Source organism: Melanotaenia boesemani, unplaced genomic scaffold (assembly GCF_017639745.1).
Source record: "Melanotaenia boesemani isolate fMelBoe1 unplaced genomic scaffold, fMelBoe1.pri scaffold_173_ctg1, whole genome shotgun sequence".
Lineage (NCBI taxonomy): Eukaryota > Metazoa > Chordata > Actinopteri > Atheriniformes > Melanotaeniidae > Melanotaenia > Melanotaenia boesemani.
The window spans coordinates 1-23,100 of NW_024580614.1; the positions used below are offsets into that span (position 1 = coordinate 1).

At 37.1% G+C, this 23,100-nt stretch overlaps 1 protein-coding gene across 2 annotated transcripts in view; it reads right to left on the bottom strand.

Annotated features, from left to right (window-relative positions):
• Positions 1-3,157: 3,157 nt before the first annotated feature.
• armh3 (armadillo like helical domain containing 3) overlaps positions 3,158-23,100 on the bottom strand; it is a 33,015-nt gene continuing 13,072 nt past the window's right edge. For both annotated transcript variants that reach the window (XM_041979450.1, XM_041979451.1), the window contains exons 14-26: positions 22,995-23,088; positions 20,138-20,239; positions 19,277-19,335; positions 19,118-19,183; positions 18,661-18,730; positions 18,377-18,437; positions 18,189-18,277; positions 15,868-15,950; positions 15,455-15,581; positions 14,836-14,911; positions 10,541-10,619; positions 5,298-5,414; positions 3,158-4,105 (exon numbers count right to left, since the gene is read on the bottom strand). In XM_041979450.1, coding sequence (XP_041835384.1) covers positions 4,013-4,105; positions 5,298-5,414; positions 10,541-10,619; positions 14,836-14,911; positions 15,455-15,581; positions 15,868-15,950; positions 18,189-18,277; positions 18,377-18,437; positions 18,661-18,730; positions 19,118-19,183; positions 19,277-19,335; positions 20,138-20,239; positions 22,995-23,088 — 1,116 coding nt within the window. In that variant the 3' untranslated portion in view covers positions 3,158-4,012. The remainder of the gene's footprint in view (positions 4,106-5,297; positions 5,415-10,540; positions 10,620-14,835; positions 14,912-15,454; positions 15,582-15,867; positions 15,951-18,188; positions 18,278-18,376; positions 18,438-18,660; positions 18,731-19,117; positions 19,184-19,276; positions 19,336-20,137; positions 20,240-22,994; positions 23,089-23,100) is intronic.

Here is a 23,100-nt window from a genome sequence, read left to right on the forward strand (position 1 = left end):
TAGAGTCCACAGATTGTACCAGAGTTAATACACTGCCTAATATCCAACAAAGCCAAGGGTCAAAGGATTTGGAAGCAATTCGTGTCAGAGGTTTGATATTTACCATGTTAGAGACACATCGGAGAGTAATCTCCAAAAACCTTAAACAAACAGACTTTATTACAAACTTTCTTTGCCACATCTCCACAATGCACTGAATCTTTATAAAGGGTGACAGTGAGATGCTGCAGGGAGCTCAGCACATCACCCTCAGCCTGATTATAATGTTGTCTCGCTGAAATTAGAAAGACCTTCCCTGAAAATAAAGTTGTCTGGATGGCAGCATATGATGCCACAGAACCTGTAAATACTCTTCAGCATTAAAGGAAAATTCACACCTCTGCAGGCAGTTGTACAGATGTGGTGCAGATGTATTTGGACAGGTTGGGGCCTGCTAGAGAAATTCAGAGCTAAACCAGAAATGGTGTGTGGCTGAATTTTAAGCTTAATCCTGCCTAACCAATTTTCCACAGTTCAATTCATCACTTTGGCTTTGGGACTCAGACTAAAGCACAATCTTGTCTTCTCCATTCTTACTTATGGAACCATCAGCTCCTTGTAATCTTCTTACCAAAGCCTTTGTGAGGTATCCCCAGTCTAGACTACAATGCCCTTGTTAACAGTTCTTACATTTGCAGTGCTCTGTGGATCAGCCTGACCAGACTTGACTGAGTTGTATTCCTTTCATACTGAGCAGCACCAAAACTTTGTTTAAAAAGCAAGCTAGTCAAGAATCTGATGAAGGGGGGGGGGGGGGGGGGGCGATCAGTCAGGCATGATCTTTGATGATTAATCCAGCATTTTAAACTCATTTTCTTTGCATGTCCTTGTTTATCTCACAACCGCCTTTCTTTCCCATCATTTGAACCTCCATTTCTGTTGAGCCTCTTTATCATGACTGGCTTTGTCCTCTTTTCTGACCTCTGCTAGGATTTTTCCTCCATCCAGGGGCTTGTGTTACTTTGACACACAAAAAAAAAAGATTATACTGCAGACATCATTAGTGAGAAGCTTGAAGATGAAGTTTATCAGAGATTCTCTTTAATTAGCTCCATAATACAGCGGAGTAAGACTGGTAAACAGTGGCACAGCAAGACCGAGGAAGGAAAACAAAAGATGCAGATTCGAATCGTCACCCGTTTTTAAACAACAACCCTAAAATCAGTGATTAAATATTGAGTTGAGATGCACTTAAATGAGATCAGGAGCATATTGATTCCCCTTCTAATGCCTCTTGGTAGGATGCAGAGAAAAAGCCTTGCACTGTAGTACATCAGAGCTCATTGGTAAACGGAAACATGTCTCTGTACACAGAGACATTATATATAAATGGGTTTGTTTGTTTTTTAATCATATAGGACCTTAATAAAACATAACAGCAATTTGGTTTTATTTACATTTTACAAAGTGTCCTAAATTTTTTTAGGTGACGGTGTTGTACAGTCGTTCATCAGGCAATAAATAAATAAATAAATAAAAGAGATGTTTAATGTTTGAAAGAACAGTTGCTTCTTGACCAACACTGAGCCTGAGAAGGTACCATAAGCCAAAAAAAAACAGTTTCTTCTAAGCAGATTGTTTAAATGAAAGCCGCTCAACTCAGACCAAATTCAGAAAAGCACCTTACCCTTATGGGCTACCAGTTGGTTTTTAATTGAATTGAACATTTAAAGACCTTCAGTGTTACAGGAGTTACCACAAAAACAAAGCTGCTTCAGAGCTCTGAGCAGAATGTTAGCAGCACAGATCACCGACCCAGCCTGACAATATGACACGATTTATATTTAAACTTTTAAAAAATATATATTTTAACTTTGGTTTCCAACATGTTATCTTTTTTTAACATTTATTTAAACTAGATAATTTACTGATTGGCTCTATTTGTTTTCACAAATTTTTTTGCCCTGTTTTATTGTTGCTTAATTGTGTCATACGTATTAAAAATTCCTGACTTTGAAGGCTATTTTTTCTTCAAATGATTGATAAATCTCCTGTTTACACATATATTACTCAGGAAAAATTTGGGTTATTCAGCTTTTGTATGATGTCAGAATCTATTAATAGACTATAAGCTTTACAGGTGAACTTATATACTTTCTGTCAACTTTTAAATGGGCATGTCCAGCTGTTTAATGTTTAACGATTAATCACAGATTAACTGCTATAAAAACAAAAGAACTGCCTGAATCATGAATGGACCACTACATGTTCTGGTTCAATGATAACTTGTATTTAAACAATCCTCTTCATCATGCTGTTCAGACGTCAGACCATGACCACACCCAACACAAGTTGTTGAGACACTGACATATTTTTGTTGAGGTATACCCCCACCACTGTTAAATGTCCTGCATTCATGAGACAATATCAGTGTAGCAAGAACCTTTTTATTTTCCATAAATTTCTCTCTAAAGTTGAACATCTCTAACTTTTTTGTAATGTATATGGATATTGAGGTATTTGTTCATTTTCACTTGTGCCAAGTCAATGAATTTAAAATAATTTTGGCTAATTTAATCATTATTTCTATACTTGTAACAACTTAAATTATGTTCATGTGCAATATGAAGGACAATATGAGTGAAATCTTAGCATCTCTGAGCATATGGTTGTTTTTATGGTAGCTGCTCTTGGCAAAATACAGACAATAAACCCACTGACCCCAAAACGCCAAAGAGCAAACAATATAATGAGTAGCTGGTGAACATAAAACATTGCATCCTAAAGGTGGACAGAAACATGGCCAAACAAACATTGTTCTTGTTTACTGTGCTGTCATTTCCTGCAAACGTCTTCTCATGCACATTCAACCAGTCTGAATTTACTGAAAGCCTTGTCACATTTAATATGAGCTCGATGGGGAGCTTCAAATAAAGAAATTATCAAAGACAAAAACAATTTTTTTTAGAGACCATATTCATGAAAAGAAAACTTTCACTTGAGGAGATAAGTCTGGTGGTGTGGAATATATCAGGTTTGGACTCAGGCTGGAGTGTAAGTAAATTACAGTGTGTGAAGGTTTAACACAAAAGTTTAGAGGTGGTTGTGGTAATATGAAATATGTTTTGGAGCATGTTTTTCTTAGTAGTTTGTGACTAAACAGAAAGCACCAATAGAATAGGAAAACAATCTTTATTTAAAAAAGAAACAAATACAACTTCTGGAGTCAGAGGCCTTCCACTTGATCAAACTGCATAAATCAGGTTTGCTTTCAACCCAAAACAAAAAAATCATCAAGAGCATTCACACCAGCCATGACATGGAGTAGTTCTCCTAAACCGGCAGCTCACTCCAACACATTCAGATTCATTTGTTAAAATAAAGAGAAAAATGTCAACAGCAGGGATTGTTAGTATCGGCTCTGGTTGGGAGGTTTGAAACAACAACATAAAGGTTTTTTATAACTTTAAGCAACCTCAACAAATTACTAAAAACATTGTACTTCTTAGCAAATGCGCAAATACAAAATGCTTGAAGTTTTCCATGAACAAATTGAGAATTTAACATTCACGCAACAAGCATTTAGAAACAAAAAGGTTCTAGTTCAAGGAGAAAGTCACTAAACTCAAAATGGCTCAGTATCACCATAAGCAACGTTGCTAAATTGTCCGTAGTATCTGCTGGAAATAGTTAACTGTGATTAGTTGAACTCAAAGGGACTTAAATACTTTGTCTTACTGTTTTAAATCAAAACGTTCATGTCAGTGAACAGTCCAGCCAATACTGCTGATTGCATGAGTAGTAGGTGCAATATGGGCACTTTCTCGAACTACCACGCTTACGTACGACCACAAAAGATGAAAGTCTGGACAGTTTCTGAATGCATATCACCTGTCAGCTCGTCTGTCTCTGCAGGACAAGTTTTAACTTGACAGAGGATGTGGAGTCAAGGCGATCTGAAGGCTGAACAATCGAGGGTTGTACTGGTTGGTGCTCAAGTTGAAAGATGGAAGATGAACGCAGGATGTGCATCTCAGGAGATGGTGGAGAACTCTTTGAGCAGCACGTCCTGACTCAGTGTGTTCAGAGAGACGTTCTTCCTCACATTCAGACTGATAGAGCGCACCTGGAGACAGACAGACTCATTACTGCGCTGTGTATTCATGCATTATCACATAGTCTCTCACTCCACCCTCGACTTATCCACTCCTCCGTGTGTTTGAGTTCAGTACAGACAGATACTAAGAGAATTATTCGTTTTAACCCCCTGACCGTGAAAAGGACCATTTAGCAGTCTCCTCCACCTCTACATCCCAACACATGACCCAAAGATTTCCTAAAATATTAAAATAATTTGTACTTTTGTCCAAACCAAAAATATTTTACTTCTGATGCTTTCTTACTGTGTACCTTTGTGACATAAACTTTGATTTTGTATGACAACAGAAATGTGCAGACATGTTATTTTCATTAGACATATAAAACCTCATATAAACATTGTATACACACACGAACAAGCCTCATTTCCAATTCCATCTTTGGCCACAAATTGTACTGCACACTGCTTTAATTAACCATTTAAAACAACACTGCACCATATGACAATGAAAGTAACAGCAAAGGGGAAAAAATGACAAAATTAAAACTAAGACACTAATTAGTGACATTTAAAAAATTGATATGCTTTACTTTATATCTGCTCTAAAATCAAAGAGAAAAACTGAATAAGAGGAATAAGAGGCCAGAGGAAAGGACCTTCCAGCAGTTTAAAAATTAAACGTTCAGTTTACAAGTGAGAGGCAAAAGGGGATCAGTTCATACAAAAACAGCTCCAAAGCTGAGGGAGGAGGACAAGCACCCTCCGTTTTATCTGCAGCAGAAGACCGCCCTAAACGCTGCATCATCCAGCCTGGTATGGAGAAGGTCAGGAGGGTCCCACAGATGCAGTGTTGAGCTTTGAATGTTGGCTGTTCTCTTAAACAGCCTTTAAAATCCTAAAGTGATGCACCAGCCAAGTGTTATGTCAAACCAGAACCATCTTTTAACACTATAAAGTTTTGTTGCTGTACAAACTAATGTTTTAGGTTTTGTGTTTTTAAAGGTCCAGTTAGTTTTTAATTTTTATCTAACAATGGAAACATCTTTTGTTACCTTTCTTTCACAAAAGAGCATAAATTTTGTTTTCTTATGTATGCAGTCTTCACAGATGCCTGTTAAGACTTCACTTCGAGTTCAACAGTAAACTGCATCCATTTGGGAATAATGCATAAAACATTTGACATTCAGATTGTCAACACAGCATTGTGTTTTTCTCATACCAGCTCCTTGAAGAAAGCTGCCTCCTTTGGCTGCTCCGAGTATCGCTCAAACTGGTCCAAACCATCCTGAAGTTTGAGGGTCAGTGTGTCATAGTTGGTGCGAACCACCTCCAAAACCTAAAAGATAAGGAAAACTGAAATTTAAATCAACTGTTGCTGTCCTTTACAATCCAAAGTGTTTTTTGCATCTCAGAGTGGAGTGAACACTTAAATAGCAACCCAAAGGTAAAATATTAATTAGTTGTGAATACTTTATTGCAACATTTTATTCATGAGGGATCATGTGGAGATCATCTGGTTCCCCTCTAAGTTACTTCCACTGTTAACTGAGTCAAACAGCAGATTTTTTTTTCCATTTTGACAAAGAAAAAGACCCTGACATCAGCACCTTGGTGGACTTTTTACATTTACTTGTGTTACTTGTGGGCTTGTTTTTTTATCTTCTCAAAATGAGCTCTTACACTTTTTTTTTCATTCCCCAGATCAGCTAAAATAACAGACGAGTTACCTTCCACTGATCTGCAAAGTCAAATGAAAGAGTTTGAGTAAAAATTGAAATGAGTTATAAACCATCTTGTTTATTATATGAAGTCTAGAAGTGGGCTGTCAAAATAATCACCTGTGGCAGAAATAGGTAGAAATGATCATGTTTTCTCTGTTCTTTACATGTTAAATATTAAAACCAGTTTAAATGAAAATTCAAGTATTTTGGGAAAAGTCAGGAAAGAGCAAGGCCTCGTGATCTTATTTGATAAAGTTATTGAATATGAACATTTTAAAATGCTCAAAATGATTATTTTGGCCACTTTTTGCTAAATGTTTACAAAAAAAAAAAGATTTAGAACAAAGATACATTCATCACTACAGATTTAAACTAATTTCTCTGTGGTGCAGGCAAACGCCTGTGTTGAGTACTGTCTGTTTTTTGGGTCTGAAAAATTGCCCGAGTACCTGATTTAAAAAACGATAGGTCAGTAAGTAAGGTGAATAAGAGTGGTAGGGACGACTGCAGGAGAAACTGAAAATCCTGGTAATTCTAGTGTTAATTTAATATACAGCTGCTTTAATTCTAGTCAACTGTTTTAATGCACATGGTGGACCCCAAGTCCACCTCTGTAACCACTAGGCCACCACTTGCCCCACGTGTAAGGCACTTTGGCCATATGTTAGCTCACATTCTTGAGCTTCTTTAATACTGGATGAACATATTTACAGTTTATAACTTACAAAATTGGATGGATGGATGGATGGATGGATGGAGAGAGAGAGAGAGAGGGAGGGAGGGAGGGAGGGAGGGGGAGAGAGAGAGAGAGAGAGAGAGAGAGAGAGAGAGAGAGAGAGAGAGAGAGAGTGTGTGTGTGTGTGTGTGTGTGTGTCTTGGAAGGTTTTTCAACAATAATCTTTGCAATCTTGGTGGCAAGTCACTGCCATTTAGACATCTAAGTAATAATGTGTATGAAAGCCAGTCTTAGCAGGTAAGAAAAATCACATTAGGCAGTGACTAACATTAGCACCTAAGCTGTTAATGACAGCAGGTGCTGCAATGCATAATGGTCAGTGTTCAGCCTTTGAACACATTCAGCTACCCGCATTACTGTAGCACACTATACGGTGGATAAAATTTAAAAAAGTGAGAATCCAAACCACTTCACAAAATGGTGCAATAGGGATTTATTTATTGATTTATTATTGAGAGGTGGTTTTACTAATGACCAATTCATTATAAGATGCAGTATAATATGCTACAACGGTTATGTGAGCTAACACTACAGTTAAACATCCACAAAATCAGAGGTAGTTATGCAGAGAATCTCCACACTTTACTTCCCGCAGTTTTCCCTTTCAGTTGTGTAAAAACCTTTCCATTATTTTTTATTAATGCCCCTGCAACACGTTACACAGCATGCAACATCCACGCAGATACATGAGCTGCACTTTGACACTTTTCCTGGAGATGCTCTACAAACCTAAACATTCCACTCAAACCAGCTCAGCTTTATCCACAAAAACCACCAATGTTATTAAACAAGTAGGTCTTTTCACATTTATACATTCTACTTTATGAATGGTGTATGTCTCACGTTAACACTGAATGAACATTTTAGGAGCACTAAACCACTTCTTTTCTATTTATTTTCTTCATATAAATCTACAGCTCTGCTGAAGTAAAAAAAAAAGCTGTTTTTAATTCAACCTTGGATTGTATGCTGATGAAAAATTCATTCCCATACATCTTTCTCTGCCAACTGCTCCCACCCTCTGTGTGAAAGTAGGTTTGAGTAGCAACCTAAAGTAATGGAGAGGACAGGAAAGATGAGAAGAAAGTGGAGGAAATGAATCTGTAATGAACAGGTTAGAAGGCAAAAAATAAAAAAGAGAAAAATTAGGAAAAAGATTTGACATCACGATATTTTAAGAATGATAAAGAACTGTGTTTTGTTCAAGGTTTAGTCCACAAACACTCAAACTGAGTCAAGCAACGTTCTGCATCTCTAAGCAGAAATGATCGAGTACACCAGGTTGTCGTACAGTTTATTTTGAAGCAAAAGCAGTCTTATGTACTGAAGCACGTTTTTACTTGCGTATTGTTATCCAGTGATGTACTCTGAATGACCGAGTACAGCAGTGTTTTAACGCTCTGTGTTTTAAGGAACCATCCATCTTCTGCTGTCATGTAGGGAATGAAGACACTCCAGCTGGATGAAGTGGAGGTGGATTATGTGTCCTAGACTTTGTGTAAGGACTGAGAAATAGAAAATTATTGGTTGTTTCTTGAAAAAAGGAGGAAAGACCAAAAGAGTAACCCTAAGAGACATCTGTTTTAGGGGTGTGTCATCTGAGGTACCTCACAATTCGATTTCAATTATTAAACGATAATCAGGATTTGTAGTGCATCTTTTTTCCCAATTCAGGTTTGTTTCCTCACTCTGGAGCTACTTCAAAATTTTAAATCCACTCAATATCAATTAATTCAAATAACCAAACAAACTCATCTCCACTTCCTTTTATTTATGCCAAACCATGAATAAATACATATTTTTCCATGGACTCTACAGGGAAAAATGTGTTAGCAATAGTTAGGAACAACGGCAGGTGTTCTGTAGGTTTGGCATACCTTGTCAGAATAGCTACCCTTGTTTATTGCGCATTCAAGGTGAAGAAAACTGCAGCATCACCGCTCAGAAATTGCGTCAGTCGACTGAAGCCACACAGTAACTGCACATTGCTCAAGTGCATCTCCTGTATGACTAAACTTGAGGGGAAATGCACTTAAAAACTCAGAGGAAGTGTATAAAACTGTATTTGCAGCACATTTTTTTCTGTTAATTTTTTTGCAAGTGAGGCTGTAATGTAATCGACTCATTAGCATCCAGCATTGTCTCTCAAGCTGCGTGAGACTAAACATGTAATGATTCAATTTGAAATAAATATTGCTAAATAAAATGTAAAATATCATTGTAGCCTATCTATCAAAACAGCATACATAGCTGTGCTGTTTTGACAATGTATGTCAAACTGTCAACACCGACAGCTTCTTCTCCAGGGCTGGGAACACAAGGTGCTGCCTAAAGCTTGTAGTATTATTATATTTTGTTTTACTTCTGAAGTAAATATTGACCAGGCCTTGTCCATTCTCATGTCCATAAAACAAAATGTTTCCAAAAGCTAGCCTTCAAACCCGATGAGTAAGTTTAACGCTCAGTAACAGTGGCTGAAACGCTAGCTGCCAGCGTCTTGTATCTGTCATTTACTGTTTGCCCCCCACACACTTTAGGGGGACGGACTGTTCCTGCCATTCAATTAATATGAAAAATAATAAATTCTTAATTTTCGCGAATTGTTACTGAATTGGCACCTGGCGCACAGATTAAAATCTATTAAATATTGAAAGGGAAAGCTCTGAGTTGTTTCAGCTTTTTTTCTTTTTCTTTTTTTGGGGTCATATTATTCTTTTAAACTTGGCCTGGTGTTTTTAAAATGTGAAAAAATGAGCAGCAATTTTTAGAGTTTGTAATGATAAAAAAAAGCCCACTCACTAATCATTACAATCCCATAGACAAGTCAACATACACCATCCTAACAGCAAATACAGAATTTATGCTCATATGGATCCATTCATACAATATCATTCACATTTGTAACATTTAAAAAAAAAACATTCTGGAGGCATGGTGGCTTGTATTTTGCTGGTGTGCCACCATCATTTACATGTAGCAGAAAGCCTGGAAACTACTGTTATATAAATGTTAGTTTTATAGGTCTGAAACGACTTGCATTTATCCTGAATTACTCTTTTCAGCTCGCTTAGGAAGAAATAATATTTAAAAAATTTAGGGTAAATTATGCTTTTGGAAAGCGCAAATATTAGAAATACTTTAAACTGGACTAATGTTAACTACTATTTAGAGTAGAGAAGTAGAGAACACATTATCATTACTGACAGCTCATTAAAACAAAAGCCAACTTCTGCTGTTTCTCTTCTTTATGAATTAATCTAGTAGATAAAACACATAGGTAATTGGGGAATATAATGACCAAATCCATCATTCTTTTATCAGCTTGTAAAAAAAAAAAAAGGCGCTCTCCTGGCTGTTTTCCCATCCTTGCAGATTGGACATGAATGATAAAATCTGAAATGTAGCTCACAATGCTCATCTCAGCCTCGACTGAGTCTCGACACACTGTTTCAGCAACGAGGAAATAAGTGTTTCAGAAGTTGCCCAGTATCTTCATTTTAATGACTCCATGCTCAGACCAATGAGATTAAGTGGAATGTGGCCCTTTCTACAAGAGCAGCTGAATACAGCAGTTTTAAAGGTAACAAAAAATCTTAAGTGACAAGTACTTAAAATGGCCTTTTGTTCTCCTCTAAAACAGTAAAAACGGGCTACTGTTTGGAAAAAAAATTAAGCTGTTGACATTTCACCTTCTCAAAAGTAACAGCTGAAATGTGTCACGCTGAGCTGTACGCAATGAATCAGCCTTGATGAGTTTTAAGCTTAGTGTGTGTTTGATAACACCTGCTCTTCATCAACATGATGAAGAGCATTGGAGTATGCTGTGTTTGAGCCACTGATTTCTGCCACACAGCTGGAACCGCTTCTCAGACAGAACCAAGTGTTTCTTTGGTATTAATTACCACATACAAACACAGGGGTTCAGCCCATGATAGTGACATATGTTTTTATTTATGTGTAACTTTTCAGTCGGAGTCCAAAAACAGGTGAAGCGTGTTATGTTACCTGTTCTTCTGACAGCTGGGAGATGTGGTTCACAGCAGCGTACGACTCAATCTTGGGGTTAAAATGGTTGATAATAGCCCTTAAAGAAAAAAAACACACCTAACCATTAGATACATGTTATATAGGTACAAATTTCAACCATCAGCATTCATTGAGTACAGTTTAATTTAATTTTCAGTTTATTTCAGACATGTTCTTTCATTTAAAATATTCACATCTTCACATTTTGTGTCTGAAAAGGAGTAGGCAGTAGTATAAACTTACATAGCTCTACCCCATTTCTATAATACACTGTAACACTCCAACTCTATTACTCAACTCAAATTTCCTACTTCACAATAAAAAATAAAAAAATACACTCTCCCCTCCTCCCAATAAAAAACATGTGTCTGGTTTAGTGTGATATTTGGGTTTGGAATCGGTGAGATGTGAGCTTTCAGTAGAGGAGTCGTTTGTTCGTGTTCATGCCGTCGGGTGGACACGGGGAGACATCATCTGTTTACATATTTTTCGGACTTTGTGTACCTGGTCTTTGAATTGTTTGTTGTCTCAACTGTGTTTGGGGGTGATAGAAATGGTTTTACTGAGCTGTTAGTGGATACCACACTTTCATAGTTGCATTTACAGACCTGACGTTACACCCGGAAACGAGATGTTAACCCTTTAACTCCCAGTAGCGGAGAGTGCAGGTGCAGTCAAGCTAAGAATGAAAGGTTAGAGAAATTATAGGCCAAAAATCTGCATAATGAAGCACTAAAGGTGCATGGATGGAAGTTATTGTGCATATTGTGAATATTTCTCTGTCCTCACCATCTAGAAGCTGTGAGATTCTAATCCTGCTTTCTGTCTGTTCACCTGATGCTGATATTCATCACATATTGTTCCTTCTGTGTTTAGAAGGAAGCAGCTTCACAGCTTTAAATTCATCCTGCTGACTTTTTACCTTTTAGTTAGTAAATCCTGAACATTTCATCATTCTTTCTCATAAATATTTGATTTTACAAATCGTATGAAGAAATATTTTAACTGTTGCTGTTTAAAGGGAAAACTGCTGCTAAATCTGTTTATGTGTTTAGTGCAGGGGTCTGCAGCCTTTCCAATCCAAAGAGACATTTTTCCCTCAGCCAGCTAAATAAAACTACTTTAGAGCTTTTCAAAACGGCAACTTAATATATTTTAATGAAGAGCCACCATAGGATATTTATTATTTTTAAAGAACCACATGTTTATTTCTGTTTTTAGGTTTTAAAATAAAGAAAAACATAAAACCTTTATAAAAAGAGGATGAACAGACTTTCTTCTAAGGGATGTAGATATTTGTAATGACAAGAAAGATAGATTTAAAGAAAATATTTTAACCACGTATTTAGAGGCATTGTGGAAGGTCCAGAGAGCCACTTGCAGGTTGCAGCTCGCAGGTTTTATATATATATATATATATATATATATATATATATATATATATATATATATATATATAGTATAGTACTCTTCATCGACCTCTCCAAAGCTTTCGAGACAGTAGATCACTCTGTCCTTTTACAAACGCTTCGTAACATTGGCATATCAGATCATACCGTAGGTTGGTTTGAAAATTATCTGTCTGACAGATCGCAGTGTGTCAGGTTCCAAGAACAAAAATCCAATTTCTCAAAAGTAACCTCAGGTGTACCGCAGGGCTCTATCCTTGGACCACTTCTTTTTATTATTTATATTAGCTTTTTAGAAAGAAATATAAAAAATGCTAGTTTACACATGTATGCAGATGACACAGTTTTATACACCTCAGCACCTTCTCCTGAGCAAGCACAATCTCAACTTCAAATAGCTTTTAATCAATTACAAGAAACTTTTTACCACTTAAAACTGGTTTTAAACTCAGAAAAGACCAAATACATGCTTTTTACTAAATCCAGAGCAAATCTTCTACACTTACATCCCATTAAATCAAATGATGGTCATCAAATTGAACTAGTTACACAATACAAATACCTCGGTATTTTCCTCGATAGTTGTTTATCATTTTAACCTCATGTTCAGAAACTAGTCCAAAGATTGAAATTGAAATTGGGCTTTTATTTTCGAATCAAATCTTGGTTACCTTTCGAAGGTAAAAAGAAACTTGTTTCTGCTACTTTTATGTCTGTTCTTGATTATGGGGATGTTATTTATATGAACGCTTCCTTTGATACTTTACATGCCTTGGATTCTGTTTATCATGGGGCATTGCGTTTTATAACGAATTCTAAGTCATTGACCCATCATTGTCTTTTGTACACTCGGGTGGGTTGGTCTTCCTTGTCATTCCGGAGAATGAAGCATTGGTATCTTTTAATTTATAAATCCATCCTTGGGCTGCTTCCCCCATACCTCAATAATCTCGTTGAGATGAGGAGTGATAGCAGCTATAGTCTGCGCTCTCAGGACTTGCTTCTGTTCTCTGTGCCCCGCGTTCGCACTGATCTGGGGAAAAAGGCTTTCAAGTTTGCTGCACCTTACCATTGGAATGACTTACAGAAAGACCTTAAACTAAAAGACTTAGTGTCACTCAACACTTTTAAGTCGTTCTTAACTGAATTTGAAACTAAATCTTTTGCCTGTAATTGTTTTAGTTAATTTTGTTTGTATTGATCTTGTATTGTATTTATTATGTGTGAATGTGTGGAAGTATGTTGCTGTAACCCATTGTTGTAACTGTGCTGCTCCTGCTTGGCCAGGACACTCTTGCAAAAGAGATTTTTAATCTCAATGAGTTTTTATCCTGGTTAAATAAAGGAATAATAATAATAATAAAATATATATATATATATATATATATATATATATATATATATATATATATATATATATATATATATATATATATATATATATATATAGTGTGTGTGTGTGTAAATAATAATAAACCTAATGCCTGTCCATCTCAGTTTCACACTGGAAAATATTTTGCATTATCAAATGAAAAAGATCTCTATATAACAAGATATATAAAATAAGCATGAAAATGTTAGTGACTTTAGAAGTGGCGGGCTATTACCAAAAACAGAAAATAAACTAGAACCGCAAGCAAGCAGGAGTATAGGACAGGATATTTCCAATGCTGTGATATTGCTAGAGATACTTGAGAAAAATATTGTGATATAATTCTTTTGCAATATTGTCCACTCATTACTTGGGAGAGTTGTGCATTTTGGAAAAACTGAGCTTTGACATATCAAAGATCCATGACTTAAAATGGTGGTTTCAATGCATTTTAATGTGTTGTCTCTTTGAAGAAAAGGTACTGGTGGGGATATATAAATTGTTAAAGTAAAAACTTTTATTGTTAAATCTGTAAATGTTTGCATTTTCAGTTTCAACAGGAAAATTTCTGAACAAAAAAAGCTGCAGTTTGTTAGCACTATAACTCATTTCAGTTCCATTTAATCTCAGGGCCACCTTTATACTGTGTGAGCACACCACGGGATTTTCAGATGTAAATTCATAGGCATTTGTCTCCAGCATTAGCATTCATTTCTAAGAAATAAAACAGCTTTATAGCCCAAATGTAAGTTGATGCAATAAGTGAAGCAGAAAGATTAAACTTTTGGATTGGCTTGGAGTGTATCATCCATCGAACCGATCATTATGACAATAACGGTAATTCTTCTGTTTTACTTGTGGAGAGACAGACCACAGAAGAATAAAAAAATGGGACTAAAATGGAATCAGCCCCTTCATATTAGTTCATTTCAATAATGTCTCTGGATTTTTTATACTTTCATGCCTTCATTCATTTACTGATCTATTCTTTCGAATATGATTATTTTCAAATGCTTACTCCCAGCATTTCCATCAACCATTGTGCCAGCCAGTTTAAGCAGTGGAGCAGCTCCATCAGGAGCGCATGGTTGTGGAGCTCAAAGTACTCCTGGAAAAAACGGGGGCACCTGGGAGTGTTTGAACTAAAGAGGAATACTCTCAAACCAGGGTTACCTTGCTCTTTCCTCATCTTTTCCTCACACTGGCTCATGTAAGATCAAACATATTAAATACGCTTAAAAAAACATCAAAATGCATCTGAGAGTTTAAAATATTTGCTCACTAAAAGAGCAAAATTATTTTACTTTCTCCAGCCCATTTTCTTTGAATGAATGAAACTTTTTTTGTCATTGCAACAGGTGCAACAAAATGTTTTTCCAGTACAAACCCATCCAGCCCATTTTCTATTGCTATTGCTTTTAATCCAATATGACTTGTTTCTCCACTTTAGGATACAGTATTTCTGTGTTAAGAGTAAATGTGTGTGTTGTTACCTAATATTGACGAGGGCATGTGTGACTTTACTGGCTGCCTCCTTCCACTGGCCTGTGTTGGTTGATACTCTCAAAACTGAGGGGCAGAGAATAAAAGAAACAAGTGGCATTAGTCATACCTACAAAATCAGCATGTCTTAACATGTTTGCTTGGTGTATGCTTAATAAACAGCTTAAATGACTGCTGATAATGTAAAAGTGTAAGTTAATTATCTGTCAGTTGACTGGGGTAAGTGTACCCATGCCCACCACACAAACCAATTTTTAGTCTACTGAAACACATGCAGTTTGATTCAAAACTACCTTTTGCTTCAGCTGCACTGAAGCTTCCCATCCATGCATGTGCAGCTTTAGTACATTGTGGGGATGCTGAAAACTCCAAATCTCCTTCAAAGTCTCTCCTCAAATTAAGCCTGTTGAGCTCCATGTTCTCATAGTCTGGAATGTTGCTTTTCTCAGTAGGGAAAAGGTTTAAACTATCTGGGCCGCAAAGTGAGCCCTCACGAACTTAGGGGGACAACTAATTCTGTCACAATGCAAAGCATGAATTTCCTCCTGGAGACAGGCTTTTAGTCTTAGTCTGTTGTTTCACGGTTAATGAAAGTGTTCACAAACATACCCATACAGTAGAGGTTGTCGAAAACCTGGTGCATTCGTACAATTTCATAATACAACTCATCGTAGCTGTTGGAGGTGGGCAGGAATGTGTCACCGTAAGTTATGAACATGTTGAACAGGTTCACGATCTGGAAAAGGGAGATGCACAACAGGACAATCAGTGTAATTATTTTCAATCATAAATAATGCACGAAGAAAATAACTAAAACGGAACTTAATGAAACTATTTGTGCACGTGCAGCCTCTTTGTATTCAAGCACTCTTAACAGAATTTGGTAAAAACCTATCCATAGATGGGTGACAACACTACCCCTAAAGAATACCTTCCTTTCCTGTTACTACAAGCTCATCAACATAAAGTATCTGAATTCTACTCTCAAGATCGTGACTCTACTTTGTGTCTGCATTTCTCACCAGTAAGGCCAGATGAAAGATGTTGTGCTTGGCCAGCAGCGTGGTCTCATTTGACAGCAGGAACTTCAGCAGGTTGATGAGAGCTGCACACAGGGAGACCACGTTTGTATTAAAGAAATAATGTGGAGTTGATTATCTTCTACCAGCAGGGGGATATAGCGGCAGTCCACTTTTCTGTGTTTGCATCTTTATTAAGGTAGATAATGAAAAAATGTGGAGGGGGGTCTTTCTACAACAAATTAAGCCTGTTTTGCAAGCTTTTATTGTAGAAAACAAAACCCACAAACCAATAAGTGCACGCACAGTTAACAAACACCAACATAAGTTAGCACAACAACACACTGAAAGAAGAGAAAGATCTAATTCTTTAATTTGACTATTTTTTTTTATTCATCAGGTTTATTTCATGGTAAGCTATTATCACCACCAAGAGGAGTCTGTGTTATTCAGGGAATAAATGTGAATGTTGGTCTGATTAGAGAAATCTGTGATACAATGAGACACAGTGTAATGAGGCTATTACAAGCTGAAATGTCAACGTATCATAAGTGTCCAAGCTGAAAACAAGGCCACATGGATGATTCCTCTTCAGGGACACATTATCCATTCCCATGAAGCAGTACATTTAAAAAAGCACAATTACTTCAAAAGGAAATGGGTTTGTTTTACAAAAGTCTTTGTGTTTTCACTAAACTCTTGAGGCGATGCAAATCCAACGAGGATGGGTTAATCTGTTTGGAGGGAAAAACTCATCCTCTGCCATAGTGTCCCACTCAGGCAGCCTCTTTTGCAACCCTCACAGAACCAAAACAAAGCAACACAAGCAGAAACACATGGAAGTTGTGCAACTGTTTCATTCTGGGAGGTAGTTGCACTGATCCGCTGATACAGTTCATACATATTGTCTATAAAAGTGACAATTTTGAAGGATCTTTACTATTAATTAATAGTAGCATTTAATACCGTGATCAATTGTAAAATGAAATAATCGTGACATCCCTAGTCCCAGCTGGCATCTTTTGGTGGCTTTTGCTAGCTTCTCACAGTGTATCCTAGATAGCTGTTAAGCCCCACCCTACAACAGTCAGAGGTTGTTACTTGCAGGGCAAAAACCTTTGAAATAGTCACATTGTGGACACCATGCTCGCTCTAGCTGGAGCGCACTTCCTGAAGAATTACACCATTCAAGGAAATCTGGGAACTCTGCTAGTGGTCAGGTTGCAGGGACTTTTTTTTTTTTTAAGTTTTGTGTAATGCTTAGGTTTACATGCTGTGAAACCTTCTAGCAGCGGAGAACAGGGTCAAATTTTGTGCAGAGGACTTTCAAAGAAGAAATGGCATATTACCATCATGTCTTATGCTTTGAAATTGTTCAAGCATTTTCTTGCAAGATTTGTCAACAACAATATTTCTTGGTAATAAATACTGTATAAACGATCCAAATACAATCTAGATACATGTTGACATTTTTTCATTACTCCACTTGCCACCACTGACAAAAATATGACGGCTGTAATTTTGTTGTGAACGGTGTTGTTTTTGAAAGCCATCTTAGTTTTAGTCTTGGTTGTTGTCTTTTGGATGAAAATGCTTATTAGTTTTAGTCTGTTTTAGTTTAGTTTTTGAAACATTATTTGACCGTAATTAGCTGTATACGTCTAAAGAGGCTGCTGTGCTGTACTTCACTGCTGCTGGTGGCCACATTTACCACCGTCTCCCTCTACAATTCAGTCTGTTTTTCTTTCTGATAGATTATATGGAAAATATCTCCATAGATCATTTTGTTGTTTCCAAGCCCCTTTGTTGATGCTGCCACCATGGTCCATCAACAAATGAATAAACTCAGTTGCGTGTCTGTGAATAGTGACCGTAGGTGTGTTGTGCAGAATGTGCGCTGCATGCCAGGTGGTGGGTGTGATAGGATGCAGTAGCATTGCTGATACTTTTTAGCTTTCTGCAGACAGACAGGACGAACAATAAGCAGAAATGTCAAGCATTTTGAGCGTCTGACAGACCACCCACTAACATTTTCGTCCAGTCTTGCCAATGAAAACTCACACACATCTCGTCATGTTTTAGCCATTAAATAGCCATTTTTAGTTTGTCACCATCTTATCGTCATAAAAAACGGGCGTCAACTAAATGATTTTGTCATCATCATCACTGACAAAACCAACACTGGTTGTGAAAGAAGAACTGAGAATGGTGGACCTTTTCAATACAGAATGACCCAAACAACAGAAAATAATTCATTTTTATGAGGGTAAATTGTGACAAAAAAAGAGAAAAACATCCAGAGAAAGTAAATAAACGCTTTCTACCTGACCAAAGCTCTCTCCAGGTGTAGTGTAATCTGATTCTGCATTTCTTCTGGTAACAGAGGAGTTTGTGGATGATCTGCACACAGCGCCTGCACAGGAAATAAATACAGAAAATTGTGGTTGATAAAGCAGAGTGGTGAATAAGTCACAATATTCCATGTGCAATGTGTAATCTAATATGTGCCCACAAGTATAAATCCATGGGGAAATCCTTCATCATGTGAGTTACGATGAACTCCACCATCAGATCTAAACAAAGAGGTGCAACAGAAATGCAGACAGAAAGAAAACCGTTAAGACAGAAGAACAATCCTGTACCCTCAAATACCAAATTATCAAGCATTATTTCAAGATTTATGGCTGGGCAATCAAAAGCAAATAAAATCAAATGTTTGCATATGTTGTTAAAGTTACTTCAATAAAAAGTTTTGGCTAAGGTTTAGCATGAAACAGCTGGTTGTGTTTTTCATACCTAGAACAGCACAGACCAACGGACGTGAAGGAATGTTTTTGTCTACAGCTTTTTTTCTGTGTCTCATGGGCTGGATAGGAGAGGAAACACATAGTTAAAATATGCAGTGTTTATGTACTGTATATGTCCAAAGATAGATATCAGCCAGTAAAAACTAAAAAAAATGGACAGGCACATAAAATCCTGGTTGACATTAGTTTTTATAATTAACAGATTAGAAGAAAATGTTTCTATTTCCACTATCTTTGTGAGACTGCAGATAGGTAAACAATGAGGAAGAGAAAAGTCACAGCTAAAAGCACCAACATGCACATAAAAAAAAATAAAAATTTAAATTTTTATATCTATCAACAGATAAGGAAAATCCCCTTAAACTTGTATATCTGTCACTGACCGGTTCAGATGAAGCATCTCAATCAATCTGCTCACTACCCCCCTCTCAGTATCAATAACTTACCATTCTGTGGAGGCTGACTTTAAAGTTCATATTGTCATCATGAAGAAAGGCATCAGCATACTGGTCCTGTCACACAAAAGCAAAGATAAAAATAAGTGTGTTCATACTGATGGACAATTTGAACAGATGTGACTGTTGCAATACTGCAGAAGATCACACCTCGGCTATGCAGGTGAGGATGATCAGGCACAGTCTGGCACTGTTGAGCCGGTGCTCATCTGTAAACACACAAATGTCTGAACAGATTAATAGTCTGGAACAATAAATGGTACAAATTCTGACAGCTTAAAAGGTGATATAAAATACATCTATTTCCCTCTTCTGAACAGAATAACTTAACTGTGTAGGAGTAATTCAAAGAATTATCTAACGTTGTAATCACACCAGGATAGTCTGCTAGTCTCGGTATGATTGAGGACTCAGTTCAGTTGGGGGGGTTCGAACATTCTTCGGAATCGAGTTTGTGTTCACGCTGTAACACTCAGACGAATCGGACCTTTTAAATAACGTGCTACACTCCCTGCAAGAAGCAGCACTGCATCAAAAATTACTGAAGGAGAAGACAAGATACATCTGCTGGTTAATGCAGAACAACTTCTGTTTCCTCCACATAACAAAACATGGAGCTGCATCAGATCCCAGCAGTCATGGGTTGATTCTATAAGAACTTTTAAAGAGTTCTTCCACATTTAACCACAAGCCATTTCTCCTGTCCAGAGCCACCTGTCGTCCCACACTCGATATGTTTTGGTTGTGTTTACCCACAATGCCGTGTGCTGAACCCACAATGTACTTTGCTTTGTAGTCCACTTCCTGTATTTAGTCTGCTTGAAGTGGACTAAGACCCCCATTTGTAGGTAGTCCCTTTCTTTGATCCAAATCAGAGTTTGTTTGCGCATTCACAATTCCCCAAACTAAGCGGATTTTCCAAGCAAACAGACTAGGATTTGAAGCAAAAAGGCTGGTATAAATGCACCCTGAGCAATAGAGGCAAAGAAAAAGAAAGAATTTTCTGATTACCTTTTGTATCCTGCATTACAATGGAGGCGTACTTGAGGAAGGTAATGAGAAGGTTGCTGGTCTGCAGGTTAGGATCCAATGGCAGTTCTGGGTTGTTCATCACTACAAAGTAAATGTACCAATTAAACTTTTAAGTAAACAGATTAATTAATTAAAATTAAAATTTTATGCAATTTTTATTTTCATAGTTAACTACCAAACAGAGTCACAGAAAGTCAAAATGTGCAGTCAGTGTCAAGTGATTCTGAAAATAATGACATTTTAAAAACCCAAAACTAAAATTAAAGGCTGCGCACTGGTACAGAGCAAGCACTACAAAAGTTGTCCATGTGTAGGCAGGAGGGGTGCTCATTCAAGCAGTAACAAGGAGTAATGTCTTTGTCCAATTACTGTAGCTACTGTAGCTCACAATGTCTAGACAAGCGTTTTCATCCATTAAAAATCTCTACTCTTTGAAACCTACAGCTTGTTTCATGGATAAGTGATGAGCTGGTCATCTCTCACCTCCCAAAAAAAACCCTCATTTGTTCCTTCCCTCCTCAGATCACAGAAGAATAAAAAAGGGTTTCACACTGCTGAGCTACACTTTAGCATGTGTGGCTTCACTGTGAGCAGAAATGTAGATTTATGACGCGATCACATGCACATGTGTGTGCAACCTTTTCATCTAAATAAGAGAGCATAAGGGCTAAAGTCCCCATGACAGAGCAGAAAGCAGCCTGCATGTGACATACATCTAAGTTCAAAGCTGGAAGTAAATATTTTATACAGAAAGAGGCTCTTGGGTTTGAGGCAATGGAGTGAAGGCTAGCCAGAGATAGAAACATGCACCTTTTAACAGTTACAACACGTGTGCATCGTAACCGGGCTGCTTTGAACAAACAAGCTAGCAACAATACACACTCGCCAAAAACACCTAAAGTGACAGCCATATACTCGTTTTAAAAGAAATGAAGGAGTAATTGGAATATTTGTTTTAATCAGATAATTAAGCAGCAAATAAACTACATTATATGTACTATTCCTGATACTCAAGCAAGTCCCCTATGTATGTAACAGATCAAGTAATCTGAAAACCCTGGAGGTTTAGTGGGTGTGACTGTAATAATGTGACTGCTTGAGGAAGAGGTAAGTCTGAAAGTGTAAGTTTGGAGGGCAAATGCTTAAAGATGTATAAAATAAAGTCAAGATTAAATGGAATAAAAATGCAGACACTTCCATTTTGATTCTCTTTAGGGACTTTGACTAGATCAATATTTTCAGCATATTTCACTTCTGTTTAATTTTGAGGCAACAGTATAAAATAAAAGTAAACAAAAGGAACTGCCCAGAGACGTTAAATTCACTTCCTGCCATGTGACTTTTGGTTTAAATAAAGATGAAAAACATCAAACTATAAAAAGCTTAAGAGCATAAAGTCAGCATTACAGCAGCTTTGGGCACATGGATCCTGCAGAACCTCAGGATTTTCTTTTTGCTTTCATGTTGAAGTGAGGTACGCATGCCAGCTATTTCACAAAGAAACTCTTGTGCAGCCGAACCCGATGCATGAGCGTGTCAGCTAGAGTTTCAGAATGCTGTAATTATCATATTAGGTGTCAGTGAAGCTGTTCTTGGCAAAAATAAACAGCTAAAACAATTGTTGATCATCGTGCTGATTTCTTATTTGTAACAATTTTTCAACATAGTTTTAATAAAGGCAATATGTCATAGACATAATAAATGTAATAAATAAAGTTTAGGCCTTTTGATGATGATTTTGTTTTAATTTTAGAAATTGTATGCAAATTGTAGTGTTTACGATTCTTAGATTACTAATCAATACAAAAATTTTGTCATGAGTTAGATATCAATAAGCATGGTTACTGGTACTTAAATACAACTTCGACGTCTGCTGATTCACAGAAAAAAAACCAGCTGCCTCTACCCATTTTCAACAGGCAATGTGGCGGGCAGCCCCTCCCCCTACAGCAACTACCTGGTGAACCCATTTTTTAACAACTTAGTGACTGTCGTTATATTTAGTGTGTTTTCAGACCCCTCTAGAGACTTTTTTTTGTCTTTTTTAAAAGCAACTAGTGACATATCTAGCAACTTTTTCTGGTGTAAATTGGAGACTGTAAGCTTGCATCACTTTCTCTTCTCAGTGAGCAGCGAGTGCTGCTGCAGGCCCCTCTCCTGTCCAAAAGCACTCACAAATGGCTGGGTCCTGATAGTTTTCAAGCATTGCATTCAGAATATATAATCCTAGGTGTCCAGAAACAAAATTATCCCTCATGTCATATTAAAAATCAGAATTTGGCATTATCTTGGCAAGAAAAGCTGATTTTGGGCGTGTAGGTGCTTTGTCACAGTGGTGAACTGAACCTACCAAAAACCACTTTATCCGCCTAATTTATGAAGATTCTGACAGTTTTCAGGCCTTATATTTAGAGGACAACCCATTTGATATATCACACAATTAACTACTCAGTTGTTGCATCTGACATTTTGGTCCACACTCCATACCAGTTGGGGCAGTAATGTACCACAAACAGTATCTCACAGAAGTGTGTACACCCCTCACAGTTTTACAAATATTTTATTATATCTTTTCATGGGTCAACACTATAAAAGTGAAACTTTGACATACAGAATATCAAAGTTTAGTTTCTATAGTTTTGTGTTCTGTATATAAAAGTTTAGTTTCTATAGTGTTTTCCCATGAGAAGATATAATAAGATATTTGCAAAAATGTGAAGGGTGTACTCACTTCTGTGAGATACTGTAGGTGTGTGCCCACCACCAAGGAAACAAAGAAAAAGAAGTTGTTGCAGATATACAGTGTTCTCCATAAAACAAACTGTATATGGCTTACTGTCTAAGGAAGGTGGTGTTGTTCCAAGCGGCGTTGTTGGTGTGGTTGGAGTTGTAGTGGTGGGTGTGGCTGTGATATCAATCTCAGGGTGACTCTGTTGAAAGAC